At 46.6% G+C, this 18130-nt stretch overlaps 1 protein-coding gene across 3 annotated transcripts in view; it reads left to right on the top strand.

The window, feature by feature from the left end:
- Window positions 1–17929, top strand: part of farp2 (FERM, RhoGEF and pleckstrin domain protein 2) — a 125766-nt gene extending 107837 nt beyond the window's left edge. Inside the window, exons 22-25 of one of the 3 annotated variants that reach the window (XM_070883224.1) lie at window positions 3456–3595; window positions 9365–9472; window positions 15091–15242; window positions 17402–17929. In XM_070883224.1, coding sequence (XP_070739325.1) covers window positions 3456–3595; window positions 9365–9472; window positions 15091–15242; window positions 17402–17483 — 482 coding nt within the window. In that variant the 3' untranslated portion in view covers window positions 17484–17929. Of the gene's footprint in view, window positions 1–3455; window positions 3596–9364; window positions 9473–15090; window positions 15243–17401 lie in introns of those variants that run through there. The other 2 variants (XM_070883223.1, XM_070883226.1) reach the window with 2 other exon arrangements.
- Window positions 17930–18130: the final 201 nt, after the last annotated feature.

Genomic DNA, 18130 nt, shown 5'->3' with positions numbered 1-18130 from the left:
GGGCAGGGAAGTGGAGTTGAGGCCAAGATCAGATCAGCCATGATCTTACTGAATGGCGGAGCAAGCTCGAGGGGCCGAATGGCCGACTACGGCTCCTATTTCTTATGTTGAGCTATTTTGGAGTATTCTCAGACTGTCTTCTACTTCCCCAGTTCCAATCAGGTTGTTGGAATTTGTACCCATTCTGTATGTTTATTTCTGTTTTTAAAGCGATTATTGATGTATGAAGCCTGGGTTATCTCATAGTGTGGAAGCACACAACATTCTCTCCATCACTCATTTCTCATTCCTCTTCCTTTTGTACAGGCCCCTGCTGCACATTGTTCACTCTGCCTCATTCTCTTTCAGCTCACCCATATTCTGCACCCTTTTGACGGTGAAAATAATTCTGTGTTTCTCTCATGCAGCTCAGTTCCTGCCTCCTTACCTCTGTGACGTGACTGGGTCACCTCTGGGAGACTGGACCTGTTTAATATTCACGTGCCAGCGATGTCACAACATGAGTCAGTTGATGGGCCGATGATTAAGGGTTTTAGTGAGTCATTGGTCGGAGTGTCACAGATTCCCATCAACCTTGTGGTGTTTCCATTCTAATATTCCTGTTGTGACTCTCTTCACCCAGTCACTGCACACTGTCAGTGCAACGTCACCTGTTAACAGCTAGAACGCACTCTATGCAATTCACCTCGCATCTCCCTGCAGCCAGTGACAGATGCAACAACACTATGCCAAATGGCCATTCCATGGGCAGGATTTTCGGCTTTGCTGATTTCGGGGCGGTAATGGCGATGGGGCGGTAAAGTTTGTGCCCGGGAACAGTTTGCGCTTCAGTCAGCAAAATTGGCCAGCTGAACCCCGAGTGTGTGGCGGAGCACTAAGGGAGGTGTTACCTCTCTCGGGGCGCTAGGCCGGCTGAGCATGGGAAAATCTTGACCAAACATTCGGCCTAGGAGCGCCCTGAGAGAGACCTGGGGAGAAAAAACCCCACCAAAAACATTCCCAATAAATAACTCACGCCACCACAACATAAATCGCAAAAAAAAACAATCACACTGACCTGAGGTGGACATCACTGACCTCACTGCGGCCGTTACAGCTCGGAACGTCCGCTTCCACAGGCGGTCCCAGTGGGGCGTACGGGTCGGGCGGAAGCCAAAAATCGAGCCAGTGTCGCAACCAGGGGCGTTGCACACCGGCTCGCCTCTCACGGGCAGCAATGCTCCGCGCCCCGACGAAACCGGCCCCGAAAACCCCCGCGGGGTGCTGGAAGCTGGCCGCCCGCCCGGAAGAGCTTACCGCCGCCATCGCCGCCCCTCCTGGGAGAAACCAGAGGCGGCAATGAGCCAAAAATCCAGACCCATGTACCTTGATGAGAACCTGATAGCACAGCCCACATGCCCCAAAAGCAGGTCTGCCAAGGTGCAGCAGTCACTAAAGACCCTTAAGCAGATTTATTCAGAACATATTGAGACTTATCTGTGCAGCACAAGTAAAGACATTCTAAACTTTCCTCCACTGCATGAACCTGTGGTGCCCGTGGGGAGGTGCTGACCATTTTTTTTTTTTTTTTTTTTAAAGTGTTTGCTAATGGTACAAATGGGCCATATTATGAGTGCCAGAGTTTTAGTCCGTCGGACAATCTGGTAGCCAAGAGATGGGGTGAGGGGGAAATGGAAGGGCGGGGAAATGGTGATAAGTCCAACAACAGCCTATGAGCCCAGTAAGAAGTGGGCTAAGTATCCCTGTTCTTGTCCCAAGTACATAGTATAGCGTAGCGTAGGTAACTTAGCCCAACAATGTATAATTATCATGGAAGAGAGAAAATGATCTAGTCTGATTATAATGATTGGGGCATTATTGACAATTTCACTGTGATTGGAGCCTGATCTGCTATATTTTGGCAGCTTTTCACTCGGGAATCTCACTCTCAAATATTTGCAAATATTGGACCATTTATTTTTTGACTATTTTTGGTATTGGCACCATCCACAGACTCGGGATTGAAGGAATCACACAGGCCGACTGTTACTGACCTGCTGTCGACCCAGAGAAGATTAGCAGCACCTGTGTATGTTAATTCATCCCCTCCCCCCCCCCCCCCCCCCCCCCCCAAACTGTTGGGCTCGGTGCCTCAAGATGGAATCTTCCCTGTTACCGTCGCTGGTTCATTTTTTACCCAGCGTGCTACTTGCCCCTGCAGGGCAGGAACATAAGAACATAAGAAATAGGAGTAGGCCATTTAGCCCCTCGAGCCTGTTCTGCCATTTAATAAGATCATGGCTGATCGGATCTTGGCCTCAATTCAACTTCCCTGCCCGCTCAACATAACCCTTTACTTCCTTATCATTCAGAAATCTGTCTATCTCCACCTTAAATATATTCAATGACCCAGCCTCCACAGTAGAGAATTCCAAAGATTCACGACCCTGTGAGAGAAGAAATTCCTCCTCATCTCTGTTTTAAATGGGCAGCCCCTTATTCTGAAACTATGCCCCCTAGTTCTAGATTCCCCCATGAGGGGAAACATCCTCTCTGTATCTACCCTGTCCAACCCCCTCAGAATCTTACATGTTTCAATAAGATCACCTCTCAGTCTTCTAAACTCCAATGAGTATAGGCCCAACCTGCTGAACCTTTCTGCATAAGACAAACCCCTTCATCTCAGGAATCAACTAATGAACCTTCTCTGAACAGCCTCCAATGCAAGCCTTAAATACGGAGACCAAAACTGTACACAGCACTCCAGGTGTGGTCTCACCAATACCCTGTACAGTTGTAGCAAGACTCCCTACTTTTATACTCCATCCCCATTGCGATAAAGGCCAACATTCCATTGGCCTTTGTGCTGCAGCAGCTGATGTCAGGCGGGTGGCTTCAGTACTGACCTTAATGCCCCTGAGTGAGGGAGGGATGTAGCCAATCTGGGCTCCTCCTTCTGGTTGTTATCTGGTGACTCCTGATGGACCCTGTGTATGTGTGAAACAGGATCAGGCTTAATTGTGCTGGCACCACAGTTGGGCTGATTGCTGACACTGAAGAATAATCACTTTGGCCAGAGTATGGCCTCTGCCTGTGGAACTGTGGCACAGAAGATTCGGCACTTTCAGGAGAGGAGGGGAGAACATTCAAGTGGGGAGGGGGGCGAGGGGGTGATGATCCATATTCGCTAGAATTAAAGGAAAGGGCATTGACACGAATCATCATGTGTGGCTGATTGTTGAATGGGGTCTCAACAACGAGCAGTCGTCTCATGACTGACCGTAAGCCGAGAGTCACTGGTTTGGTTTTGTCCGTATAACTGGCCATTTTGTGACATCCCAAATACTAACAGGTGTATAACGTACTTCCAAACTGCTGTTCTCTAACTTACCTTATTGTACTCACTGCTGTCCTGTTTCTGCCTTTATTCTTGTGCCTTCCCATCTCTACGCCCGCTTACTCATGGACCTGCTTAGTTTTCTGTTCTCCCGCCGCCTCGCCGGAGCTCCGTCTGCACTACCTTCTGGGCCAGGGGCAGCGGCCTAACGCCATCACCCATGTGTGCTGGTACCGGAACCAGAGCCTGGCGCTGGCAGATTACCTTCGCATGTTTGAGGTAAACCTCTTCATCGGTTGCCATTGTAAATCTGTGCTTGTGAGTGAACCGGGGGGAGGCTGAAACTCCCCGGGCAGAGCAGCAGTGGCTCTGCTTTTTGTTACTGAGGCCGCACGGAGCAGGTCCGTGTTGAGATATCTGCCCACAGCCAGAGCAGGCGGTGTCACACCGTAATCAGCATCAGGATGTCCCGCACTCAGTGGGAGGCAGACTCTGCCCAGCTTTCAGGATTTCTATCCAGTAGCAGGTATCGCAAAGGGTGTGGATGTTGGCCACGGATGAGATCGGTTTTGGGTGTGATTTCCTCCAACGCACTATCTGTGCTGAATAGTGGGGGTTGCAAGCAGATGTGGAACTCTAACCACGATCAGGCAGCACTGTTAGGACAGTGGGAAAATGTCTCAATATAATGTGAAGCTGCACTTGAGGTTGGGTGACTCACTCCAGTTTTTTTGACATAGAATTTACAGCACAGAAACAGGCCATTCGGCCCAACTGGTCTATGCCCGTGTTTCCAACAGTTCATCCAACAGTTGCCCAGTAGTTGGTTGAGTTGAACTTTTCCCTCTTTCTAACGTGTTGACAAATGTCCATTGTTAGTTTGAGTGACATTACCTTTAACTTGCTTTACTCTAGCACAAAGCTATCCTCCACATGAGCCTCCTCATCCCTTACTTCATCTAAAACTATAAACACGTCCTTCTATTCCTTTCTCCGTCCCTTATCTAGCTTCCCCTTAAATGCGCCTACTAATCGCCTCAGCTGCTCCATGTGGTCGGGAGTTCCACATTCTCACCATTCTGGGTTTTCTGTTTCCAAGTGTTCAATGGGATGATTTCTGGTCCATTCTGTAAACTGACAGCAATGTTAGACAAGCCTCTTTACCGTCATAATCACCAAGGGTCTCAACTCAACGATGAAGGGATTTTTAATTAAAAAAACATTCATCCAACAGTTGCCCAGTAGTTGGTTGAGTTGAAATTTTCCCTCTTTCTAACGAGTTGATAAATGCCCATTGTTAGTTTGAGTGACATTATCTTTAACTTGCTTTACTCTACAGCACAAAGCTGGTTATTCTCAGCTCCTAGCTGTCACGTGAAAAAGTGAATTCATAGACTCATAGAAATTTACAGCACGCAAGGAGGCCATTTCAGCCCATCGTGTCTGTGCCGGCCGACAAAGAGCTATCCAGCCTTATCCCACTTTCCAGCTCTTGGTCTGTAGCCCTGTAGGTTACGGCACTTCAAGTGCACATCCAAATACTTTTTAAATGTGGTGAGGGTTTCTGCCTCTACCACCCTTTCAGGCAGTGAGTTCCAGACCCCCACCACTCTCTGGGTGAAGACATTTCCCCTCAAATCCCCTCTAAACCACCTACCAGTTACTTTAAATCTATGCCCCTGGTTATTGACCCCTCTGCTAAGGGAAATAGGTCCTTCCTAGCCATTCTGTCTTTTATACACCTCAATAAGGTCTCCCCTCAGCCTCCTGTATTCCAAAGAAAACAAACCCAGCTTGTCCAATCTTTCCTCTTAGCTAAAATTCTCCAGTCCAGGAAACATATAGAAACATAGAACATAGGTGCAGGAGTAGGCCATTCGGCCCTTCGAGCCTGCACCGCCATTCAATGAGTTCATAGCTGAACATCCTCGTGAATCTCCTCTGTACCCTCTCCAGCAATCACATCTTTCCTGTAATGTGGTGACCAGAACTGCACGCAGTACTCTCGCTGTGGCCTAACTAGTGTTTTATAGAGTTCAAGCATAACCTCCCTGCTCTCGTATTCTATGCCTCGATTAATGAAGGCAAGTATTATTCCATCCTATTTGAGTCTGAATGAGCAGAGCTGCTGTACTCTGTAACGTAAATGCTTCCCAAGTTCAACAACCCAGTCACTGGCTCCTACATCACATTTGCTCAGTGGGAGGACGCGAGATTATCTGCTGAGAATGAGGTCCCATGTTTGGTATCCTGGCAACCATCCAGTATTTGTTGACCAGTCACGAGGGAGCCCAGAGACTGACGCCCCGAATTGAACACTCTCCACCTTGTGCAAACAGGATTGGGAGGGGTGGAGTTAAAATGAGGGCAGAGGCTCAAACCCCCTCTGAACCCCGCTGCCTTCCCGCCGTGTCCTGATGTTAACCTGATTGCCCGTGGGAAGGCAGCGGGATCCTACTGTGCCATCAATTTCAGTTGGAGACCTGAGTGGATAAGCATTGATAGCTTCCACCTCCAGGCCGGAGAAGGCCCAACAGGTCTGTCATTGTGGACCCAGAGGGGTGGGAGTGCTCTTCCAGGCCCCATGGGGATGCCTTGGGCCTATTTTGCCTTGAGTTTCCCCGCCCCCGATCGCGTCCCCCTCGCCATCTAAGTGATTGCCTCCGCCTCCTGCTGCCTAATTCCCGTTCCTGTTCCCTCACGCCAGCCGGGTTTGGGCAGGTCACAGGGAAAATGTGTTCAAATGAGGCCCTGTCATTAATATCGAAACAATCTTAATGTAACAATAACAACAGCAACTTTAATGTTCCTGGGTGGCTGTGTGAGCTGTGAGGAGGATGCTAAGAGGCTGCAGGGTGACTTGGACAGGTTAGGTGAGTGGGCAAATGCATGGTAGATGCAGTACAATGTGGATAAATGTGAGGTTATCCACTTTGGGGGCAAAAACAGAGAGACAGACTATTATCTGAATGGCGGCAGATTAGGAAAAGGGGCGGTGCAACGAGACCTGGGTGTCATGGTACATTAGTCATTGAAGGTTAGCATGCAGGTGCAGCAGGCGGTGAAGAAGGCAAATGGTATGTTGGCCTTCATAGCTAGGGGTTTTGAGTATAGGAGCAGGGAGGTCTTACTGCAGTTGTACACGGCCTTGGTGAGGCCTCACCTGGAATATTGTGTTAAGTTTTGTTCTCCTAATCTGAGGAAGGACGTTCTTGCTATTGAGGGAGTGCAGCGAAGGTTCTGCAGACTGATTCCCGGGATGGCAGGACTGACATATGAGGAGAGATTGGATCGACTGGGCCTGTATTCACTGGAGTTTAGAAGGATGAGAGGGGATCTCATAGAAACATATAAAATTCTGACGGACTGCATAGGTTAGATGCAGGAAGAATGTTCTCGATGTTGGGGAAGTCCAGAACCAGGGGTCACAGTCTAAGGATAACGGGTAAGCCATTTAGGACCGAGATGAGGAGAAACTTCTTCACTCAGAGAGTTGTTAACCTGTGGAATCCCCTGCTGCAGAGAGTTGTTGATGCCAGTTCTTTAGGTATATTCAAGAGGGAGTTAGATATGGCCCTTACGGCTAACAGGATCAAGGGGTATGGAGAGAAAGCAGGAAAGGGGTGCTGAGGTGAATGATCAGCCATGATCATATTGAATGCTGGTGCAGGCTCGAAGGGCCGAATGGCCTACTCCTGCACCTATTTTCTATGTTTCTATGAAATGTCCCAAGGGGCTTCACAGAGGCGTAAGGAAAAGATTGGATACCGAGCCACAGAAGGAGATAGTGGGACGGGCAACATGTAGATGGAGAAGAGGAGCGGGCCAAGAATGGATCCTGGGATGACTCTGGAGGTGTTGGTGCAGGGGTGGGAAGAGAAAGCGTTGTCCAGGTCCTCTGGCTACAATGAGGTATGTAAGGGATGGACAGGCCCAATCAGCTGAGGCTTTGATGGAAAATAGTTTGGCCAGCTCTGTCAAAGGCTATAGAGAGGCCAAGGGGGAATAACCCACCATAGCCACAGTCACAGAGGATGTTGCTGACTTTGGTTAGGGTGATTTTGATGCTATGGGAAGGGCAGAAATCTAATTAGAGAAATTCATATAATGAGTTGGGTACAGATCTAGGAGGCAATATTGGCGAGGAAAGGGTAAGTGGAGATGGGGCAGGTATTTCAATGGATGGAGGATGTTTTTTTATGAAGGTGGTTTTGCAGTGGGAGGGAACAATGCCTGAGGAGTAGGAACCATTTACAATGTTAGCTAGCCTGGGGCCAGGAAGGGAAGTTGGATGCTGAGCAGTTTAGGGTGAATGACGTTGAGGGAACAGGAATTGGTCCATGGATGAGATGAGCTGAAAGAGGAAATGGGAGAGCAAGTAGAGGGAGACTATGGGGGTGGGGGCATTGAGTTTTGGCTTTGTGGACCAGGGGGAGGGTAAGAAGTAGCCGAACTGATGGTTTCAATGTTTGTGACAAAGAAGTCCATGAATTCTTCATACTTCTTGTTAGAGGTGAGAGTGGAGGGGGCAGGGAAGAGCTTTGAAGAAGACAGTTATTGTAAGAATAGAAGCTGGGGTTTGCCTTTGCTATGCAGTATGAGGCTGTTTTTGGCAGAGGAGGATGAGATCCATTAGATACTTGATGTGGTCCAGCCAGATCTGGCGATGGCTGCTGAGCCAATTGTGCACCAGATATGATGATACCCCCCCCTCCCCCCCCCCCCCCAGATGGGAGCTAGCAAAGTCTAGTTGGGGACAAGGCCATCAAAGGTGGATGTGAGGGGGCGGTTGAGCACTGACAGCTGTAGATTTATCTTAGCAAACAGAGGGCCAAAGGCTAAGCAGTTGGGAGTTTCAGATTGCAGTTGTAAGTGACTGGGGGAGTGGACAAAGGACTGGGTTGGAAGTGGGTAGGGAGGTTGGGTGGTGGAGGATACAAGGAAATGATTGGAGATGGCCTTGTCAGTGGTTGGAACCACGGGAGTAGAGCGGCCAAAGGTTTGGTCATGGATCTGGTTAGCAGAGTTTACATGGAGGGAAGAGGGATATACGGAGGACAGGAGAGCAGCGAATTGAGAGAAGGGGGGGTCTGTGATGAAAACTGAAAACGATCGAGAATGAGGAGTCGCTCAGTGCAGAGGCTGAAACTATGCGAATCTTGAGGGATGGTAGTCAATGAGAATGTTAAGAGAGGCGAGAGGGGTGGAAAAAGGTGAGGTGCTCCAAGGAGGAGGTGCCAGAGGAGTCTTGGGCGAGAACAAGCTGTGATTCTGTTATAGGGGCCACAGCGCCACTGTGACAGTTTGGACGGGGCAGGTGTAGACAATATAACCATGCGGGGAGGCTTCAGTAAGAGGCAAGGTGTCATCACTGATGAGTTAAGTTTCAATCAAATCCAGGGCATCAGTGCAATAATCCACTCCACTATAATGTGGATAGAGAGGGCCTTATTGGTGAGTGAACAGACATACAAGTAATGAGCCTGGGTCCAGAGCGGCATCCACATTATGTATGCAAGTGGGCACGGAATTCTCGTTACATGTGCACGTGTGTGGAAACAGAATGCTGAATAACTGCACCTACTAACTGCTTGGACAAGGTACTAATTGCTGTCTGTAAAGTAAAGATTTTCTGCTGTGTCCCTTTGAGGGAAACAGGACTGCACACACTCAGAGGAGCCTACAGTGGTTCTTACCTGGCTGGTCCCAAAAGTGAAAGAATATCATACACTCTAACACTCTATTTCATGCCCCTCTATTCAATAGCTATCCGCTCCTGCCTTGAATTTGCTGAAACTATCTGCTTCCACCGCCATTCTGAATGGTTTGTTCTGTTTATTGACCACATTCTGTGTCAAGCATCTAAACACTGTTCACTTTCTGGGTTTAAGTTGCTGCCTCTTTTGTACAGTTTAGATGATTGCAGCCATAAAACCTAGGACTATGGGGTGGGCATATTTCTGCATTTAGAAATACATTGGCTTCAATAAAACATGTTTACATTCATGCGCAAAATATGATGCTGATCCTCGCCGTTCTTTGTCACAGAACCAGCTCTCCGGTTACCTGCTGAGGAAGTTCAAGAACAGCAATGGGTGGCAAAAACTCTGGGTTGTCTTCACCAACTTCTGCCTCTTCTTCTACAAGACCCATCAGGTACCGTCCCTGACTGGTAACAGTGCAGTGTTTAACTACAGCCAAGTAGAGAGCATGTACACCTTGGCGAAGGTGTACTGAATAATCTTTCAGCTTTGTGTGTCTGACTGTAATCGGGATAATTATGTATCATTGAGTCCGAGTTTGTAATCTTGATACTCAGCTTGAGGACACTACCAGAATAACCAGAATACACTTAAGGCATAAGGAGATGAGGGAAATGCTGTGATATTTCTGAGGATGCTTTAACTTCCTTACACATGGGTTCCTGAGCATTAGTTAGAGACCTGGATGGAAGTACATATGGTTTACAGACAGAAACAGAAATGGACTCGCGGTGGTGATACCCATGGTTAAATGGCCTGCCAACACTCACTGTCCACACTTGGGTTGAAGAGTGGTCTTGGGAAACAAACCAGCATGGGTCATCATTCATTTTCACAACAAGAAGGGCCAAGGGAGAAAACTGGAGGGAGAGGGAAGAGGAATACAAATGTATTTTTGACATTGGCAGTATGAAGTCTGGAAGCCACAGCAGAGATTGTGTGGGAGCGAAAAGGACCTGCTTTCATTGTCGTGGAATATACCAGGTCACATTAATCAGAAGACTGGCAGCGTTACAGCTGTCAATTTGGCACTTAATAAGATTCCTGTCAGTGGATATAAAATGTATGGATATAAAATCAATTTCGACAGTGAATTACTAATGAAAGAGGTTATGGCTTAATTATAGTGTTAATATGTTTTATATATATATATATATATATATATCATCAAAACAATGGAATATCAGTTTGAGGAAGTTGTGAGTTATGGAGAAAAAGAGGAAAAATTTGGACTTTTCAGGCTTGGAAAAGGGGGTGAGTGAGATGTGACCTTCGAGAGATGTATTAATAAACTGTATTGACAGGATGGATCCCATACAGTACGCCAAGTCGCACAGAATTAAGTCACGAAAGGCAAGTCCATGACGGATATCAGGAAATTCTTCTTCACAAAAAGTGGTGAAGAATTGGAATGGATTTCCAGCTAGAGTAGTTAAGGCAGAAACTTATTTAAGAAACAGCTGGATGTTGTGATAAAGGGCCTGTAGGTTCTTTTCTTGATGGATGAACAAAGATGAGCTGAATGGCCAACTTCTTGAAGTCTATTTTATGCGATCTTGGACTGAACTGTGCAGATGAAAATGCATCTTCGCTCCTGTAGGGCACTAAGTTTAATAGAATGCTGTGGGATACTGGATTTTCAATTGTATTAATGGTACGCTATATGCAAGCAAACAAAAGCAATATTTGTGGTTAATCAGGTAGTATGAGTCTTTGGAAACCCTGACATCAAAATAAATAAGTTAAAAGCTCAGAGGTTTTCTAGTTCACTTCTGTGACCATCACTGGATGTACAGCTCTATAATGTGTCACTCACATTACAAAGTTCACCAATCATTCTCCAGCCCAAATGAGATAGAAACATAGAAAATAGGTGCAGGAGTAGGCCATTCGGCCCTTCGAGCCTGCACCACCATTCAATAAGATCATGGCTGATCATGCAACTTCAGTACCCCATTCCTGCTTTCTCTCCATACCCCTGGATCCCTTTAGCCGTAATGGCCACATCTAACTCCCTTTTGAATATATCTAATGAACTGGCTTCAATAACTTTCTGTGGTAAAGAATTCCACAGGTTCACAATTCTCTGAGTGAAGAAGTTTCTCCTCATCTCAGTCCTAAATGGCTTACCCCTTATCCTTAGACTGTGACCCCTGGTCCTGGACTTACCCAACATTGGGAACATTCTTCCTGCATCTAACCTGTCCAATCCCGTCAGAATTTTGTAGGTTTCTATGAGATCCCCTCTCATTCTTCTAAATTCCAGTGAATATAAGCCTAGCCGATTCAGTCTTTCTTCCTATGTCAGTCCTACCATCCCGGGAATCAGTCTGGTGAACCTTCGGTGCACTCCCTCAATAGCAAGAATGTCCTTCCTCAGATTAGGAGACCAAAACTGTACGACTATTCCAGGTGAGGCCTCACCAAGGCCCTGTACAACTGCAGTAAGACCTCCCTGCTCCTATACTCAAATCCCCTAGCTATGAAGGCCAACATGCCATTTGCCTTCTTCACCGCCTGCTGTACCTGCATGCTAACTTTCAATGACTGATGTACCATGACACCCAGGTCTCGCTGCACCTCCCTTTTTCCTAATCTGTCTCCATTCAGATAATAATCTGCCTCCCTGTTTTTGCCACCAAGTTGTTGTTGCAGTTCTTGCTTCTCTATATATCTTTTTTCATGTCTTAACGCAAAAGCCAACTCTCATAGACAAGCTCAAGCCACCATGAACTGAACCAATACTTTGTGTGAAGTGTGGGAAAGTTTACCCTGGGCAAAAACTGTTCTGTTTATCCTGTTTGTGGAGCAGACTCGAGGGGCTGAATGGCCTATTTGTGTTCCTCTTGTTTTCTGGATTACACAAGAATTTCCACCAGACTGTCCTGTAACTTCAGGAGATGGTTAATATCAGTCCGATATTAAGAAGGGTGGGAGAGATAAATTAGAAAATTATAGGCCTATTAGTCTAACTTTTTTGTTGTGGGGAAGTTACTAGAATTTGTTATTAGACACAGAGTGACTGAACACTTGGACAAACATAATCTGATCAGAGAGAGCCAGCACGGATTTGTAAAGGGTAAGTCATGGCGAGCAAACCTAGTTGAATTTTTTGAGAATGGAACTAACATGGTAGATAAAGGAGTGTCTATGGATGTTATTTATATGGACTTTCATAAGGTTCCACATCAGAGACTGCTAACAACAATTAGAGCACATTGAATTGGAAGCAACCTATAGGCTTGGATTGTAAATTGGTTCGGAGGTAGGAGACAGAGAGCAGGGATAATGAGCGTGTGCTCCAATTGGCAGAGCGTTCCCCCAGCGATCTGTACTGGTGCCTCAGCTTCTCACTATGTATCAATGACTTGGATGAAGGAATAGAGACCCGTATCGCTAAGTTTGCTGATGGCACAAAGTTAGGTGGCTCAGCGAATGGTGTAGATGGGAGCAAAGGGACATTAAGTGAATGGGCAAAACTGTGGCAGATGGAGTTCAACGTGAGGAAGTGTGACGGCATCCACTTTGAAGAAAGACCATTTTTTAAATTATGAGAAGCTGGGAACTGTGGACGAGCAGAGAGATTTAGGGGGCCAAGTACAGAATCATGAAAAATTAATGAACAGCTGCACAAAATAATTTAAAAGGCTAATGGCCAAGGGAGCTGGAATACAAAGGAGCAGAAATGATGTTACAGCTGTACAGAACTCTGGTTGAATTACATTTGGAGGACTGTCTTCAGTTCTGGGCCCCGTCCCTCAGGAAGGATACAGTGGCCTTGACAGGGGAGCAGCGCAGGTTCACCAGAATGATAACGGGGCAAAAAGGGTTAAATTATGAGGTCAGACGAGGCTTGTATTCCCTCAAGTTTAGATGATTAAGGGTTGATCTAATGAGGTGTTTAAGATTATTAGAGGATTTAATATGGTAAATAGAGAGAAACTATTTATTCTGGTTATATAAACATTTGAAAAGTAAAAAGATAGTTAAAAGATCATTTAGGAATAAAAAAATCTTGTGGAGACATGACTGAGGTACTGAATGAGTACTTAGCATCTGTCTTTACAAAAGAGGAGGATGAAGTTAATGTTGCAGTAGAGGAGGGGTTAGCATCAATCAAAGTTAACAAGTCATCTGGTCCAAATGGGATGAATCCTAGGTTGCTTGAGGGAAGCTAGGGTGGAAATAGCAGAAGCTCTGACTACAATCCAATCCTCCTTGGATATGGGGGTGGCACCAGAGGACTGGAGGATTGCAAATGTTATGCCCCTGTTCAAAGTAGGGGAGAGAGATAAACCTGGTTACTACAGGCCAATCAGTACAATATCAGTGGTGGGGAAACTGCTCGATACCGTTGTCAGGGACAACCTTAATTCATGAGGGTCAGCCAGCAAGGATTTATTACGTGCAACCCGTGTCTGAGTAACCTGCTTGAGTTCTTTGATGAAGTAACAGAAAGGATTGATGAAGGTCATGAGATAGATGTTGAATGTATGGATTTTCAAAAGGCAGTTGATAAAGTACCACGTACAGACTTATACAAAATAGAAGTACATGGTATTAAAGGAGCCGTGATAACTTTGGTCGATAATTGGCTAAGGGATAGGAGGCATAGAGTAGTTGTGAATGGATGTTTCTCTGACTGACTGGAGAGAAGTATGCAGTGGGGTCCCTAGGGGTCGGTATTAGGACCATTGCTTTTCTTGTTATGTATAAATGACCTCGGCTTGGGTATAGGGAATAGAATGCCAGATGTTGTATCATCTATAAACTTTGCAAATGTAATAAATAATGAACAGGATAGTAGCAGAGTTCAGGAGAACATAGACAGACTGGTGAAACGGGTAGACATATGGCAGATGCAATTTAATGTGGATAAATGTGAAGTGATGCACTTTGGGAGAAACAACACAGAGAGGCAGTATAATTTAAATGGTTCTATTTTGAAGGCGGGTGGAAGAGCAGCGGGGGAGCATATTCACAAATCTTCTATGATTCTATGGTGGGAGAGTCCAGAACAAGGGGGCATAACCTTAAAATTAGACCTAGGCCATTCAAGGGTGATCTCAGGAAGCACTTCTTCACACAAAGGGCAGTGGGAATTTGGAACTCTCTCCCCCAAGAAACTGATGAGGCTGGGGGTCAATTGAAAATTTCATAACTGAGGGTATTAAGGGTTACAGAACCAAGGCGGGTAGATGGAGTTAAGATACAGATCAGCCATGATCTAATTCAAAAGCGATGGGCTGAATGGCCTACTCCTGTTCCTATGTTCCACAAGATACATTTATAACTGAATAAACTAGGTTGATTCACAGACAGCCATTTAAAGAAGCAAGCAATAATGGAAAGTTGTTGAAGTCGGTGCACGTAACATAATGGCTTTGATCTACTGTAGTTCGTGAAGGTCGTGACTGCTGCCAACGAACAGGAAGACGCTGCATGCACGCAGTTCCCGCGAGTCTGTTTGTTGTCGCCAGACTGCCCAAAATGAGGAATAAAGATCGGATAAAAACAACTCTTGTTCAGTTGTTGTTTAATTTATTAATTGTGTGAATTGTACAATGTATTTGGGTATGAGCTACTTGTTGTGTGGTGGGTCAGATTTGGCAGTTCTCAGGTGGGGCATAGTTTGGCCCCAGCACCGTCTGTTCTGCACACGGGTGGTTGAGTTTGTTAATATTTTGCAAATTACTGTTCCAAGACTAGAAGCATTCAGAGATTCCTGACACAGTCGTAGGGATGGCAGTTTAGGAATCTCGAACATTAATGAAACTTCAGCACTTCTCAGATGCTCCGTCTGTTGTGGTGACGGTTATTTTTAAAATTTACCTGACATTTATACGCAGAATGCTTCTGCTCAGCTTTTGGTTCGTTGGCATCAGTCACATCACGGGTAAAAAAAGACACGTTGTCAATTTAGTTACTTTTGTATGCCTTACACCCTCGGTTATTGCTTATTGGTTATCTGCTAAAATGATATGCAACGATGTTATTCTTTGGTGTTTACAGGATGACTATCCTCTGGCCAGTCTCCCACTGTTGGGCTACGTGGTGAGCATGCCCACAGACAGTGACCACATTCTCAAAGATTATGTCTTCAAACTGCAGTTCAAATCTCACGTCTACTTCTTCAGAGCAGAGAGCGAGTACACGTTTGAAAGGTGAGATTCAGATTTTGAGACTCTGTCAGAGAGAGGGCAAGTTCAAGTCTTGAGGAGTAGGACTGAACTGCTACACTCAGTATTACAGTGATTGGTAGAGATTATAATCAGTGTGTTATGTTCTGCCCAAACACACCATTTTATTCCAGGTTCCAGTCAATTCCACCCAAATCTCGACTTGCTGCATCAGGTGTCAGCCTCTTCCAGGATCACCTGTACTAGTTATTAAATCTATTCCAGGATAACCTGTACTAGTTATTAAATCTATTCCAGGATAACCTGTACTAGGTATTAAATCTATTCCAGGATAATCTGTACTAGATATTAAATCTATTCCAGGATAATCTGTACCAGTTGCCAAACTACTCCATCTGAATCAGTGCGTCCATTTTTTATTAGCTGCTTATCACAGGTAAATCCACATTCATTTCTCTAGATGACCTCTTGTTGCACCGTTATCTATTTTCACTGATGCACTCAAATTCACTGCATTAATCGAGTTCCTGTTGGTTTGTGCCTGTGTAAAGTAGATATTGCTCACATTACATTTTTTACTTGGAGCTTCCCCCACAGTAGGGATGTCTCGAATGTAACGTTCAGTGTGCTGTGCACCTCGGCAATATCTTGCAGTCCAGTTCAAGCTTGTACTATCAGAAAGGACCCTGGATAGCCGCCAATGGCGGGGCGATGGAAAACAGGGATGCACAAGAGGTCAGAATTGGAGGAGCACCGAGATCGGAGGGTTGTAGGACTGGAGGAGGTTACAGAGACTGGAATGGGTGAGGCTATGGAGGAATTTGAACACAAGATTGAGAATTTTAAGTTCATGTCATTGTGGGAGCAGGAGCCAATGTAGGTCAGCGAGCACAGGGATGATGGGTGAGCGGGACTTGTTGCGAGTTAGGACATGGGTCAGCGAGCACAGGGATGATGGGTGAGCGGGACTTGGTGCGAGTTAGGACATGGGTCAGTGAGCACAGAGATGATGGGTGAGCGGGACTAGGTGTGAGTTAGGACACGGGGCAGCGAACACAGGGATGATGGATGAGGGGGACTTGGTGCAAGTTAGGACAGGGGTGATGGGTGAACAGGACTGGGTGTGAGTTAGGACATGGGGCAGTGAGCACAGGGGTGATGGATGAGCGGGACTTGGTGCGAGTTAGGACATGGGTCAGCGAGCACAGAGGTGATGGGTGAGCGGGACTGGGTGTGAGTTAGGACATGGGGCAGCGAGCACATGTGGCCCGCCCACCGGAGTTGACCGAGCGTGGTCAATGCTTCGATGCTGGGGTTGTTGGCCTGAGAGAGAACATTGACGTTGGTGCACCGATCCTCCCAATGGATTTGCAGGATTTTGCGAAGGCAACGTTGGTGGTACTTCTCCAGTGCTTTGAGGTGCCTACTGTACATAGTTCATGTCTCTGAAGCATATAGGAGGGCGGGTATCACTACTACTCTGTAGACCATGAGCTTGGTGCCGAGCCAGTGCCTCTTCAAGGGCAGGAATTAATTTTAGAATTGAGGAGCAGTGGTGTGAAAATTCTCTACCTGTAGGTGTATAGCATGGAGCCTCAGTGGTCACAGATAAAGATAACACTGATGTGCTGATTTTGGAGGTATCCACCAATTAGGCAACAGTGCCAAGCACACCTCTTTCCAAAGCTTCAGGCCCAGGAAATTCAAGTAACATCAGCGAATATGAATCGTAAACAAGTTTCCTGGGTTTTGAGGCCTGGATTTCCGGGGAGGGGGTGGTGGGGTCCGGGGGATAGGGGTCAATCTGGGAGGGTAGGGTGTCCGTTAGATAGGGGGTCAATCCGGGGGTAGGGTATACGGGGGATAGGGGGTCAATCCGGGGTGGGGGGGGAGTTGGGTAGAGGTCCATGGGGGGCAGGGGTTATGGTGTAGGGGTCAGAGGGGGTAGGGGTCCGGGAGGGTAGGAGTCTGGGGGGGTAGTGGTCATGGTGTAGGGGTCCGGGGTGTAGGGGTCCGGTGGGGGGGGGGTGGGGATATGGGTCCGGCGGCAGGGGACCACGTGGTCCACTGTAGAGTACTTCAACTACTCTCTCAGTTCAGACATCACCTCAAACCCTGCATGTGTATCAGGGCTGCTTCTGTGCTGTCCTCCAATCACAGCTCTCCGTTTCATCTTTCACCAGGTGGATGGAAGTTATCAAGAGCGCAACCAGTTCACCTGGTCGGATGATGCACCTCAGCCAGAAGGACACTTGGATGGGCTGAAATATTTGGAGGGACACCATCTAAAATCTGCCAATCCCTGCGGGAGGCAGTAGTACCAGGAGAGCCTTCGGAGGGAGGACAGTGGGGAAAATGGGAACTGGATGAAAGATCCATAGAAAAACAGCCAACCTACTCGGATCAGAATGCAACACCAAGTGGGCTTAAAGTGAACTGACCCGCCTCAGACACTCAGCTATCCGGAACAAGCCTCGTCACCTTTCAACAGGCAACCCCACTTGTGTTAGTGCATCAGTGGAAGAATTACTTCCCAGTGTGGTGTTGGCTTGGGTCTAGACTGATAGTTTAATGTCTGCTTTACAAATGAAACTGATTCCATTCCTGCTCTTTAACGGTTTAATGTTGTTTTGTCTAGGGAGTTCTGATACAGCATTTCTCCTCTACCAAAGGAATTGCTTCCTGTACAATAAATAACTTTAGAACCCTGACTAGCCTGGAACACATTGACTTTACAAGAACAGCAACTTACCTTTATATTAGCACCTTTTAACGTAGTAAAACATCCCAAGAAGCTGCGCTCCAGTGTTAGCAAACAAATTTGACACCAAAATTTGAATAATGGGAATTAGACTTAATTTTAGCGTTTAAATGGGCGCTAAGTGGGCGTTAGCGAGGCAAAACTGATGGAA

The sequence above is a fragment of the Pristiophorus japonicus genome, chromosome 6 (genome assembly GCF_044704955.1).
Source record: "Pristiophorus japonicus isolate sPriJap1 chromosome 6, sPriJap1.hap1, whole genome shotgun sequence".
Lineage (NCBI taxonomy): Eukaryota > Metazoa > Chordata > Chondrichthyes > Pristiophoridae > Pristiophorus > Pristiophorus japonicus.
Note: the sequence above shows the minus strand (reverse complement) of the source record. Positions and strands in the feature narration are given on the sequence as shown.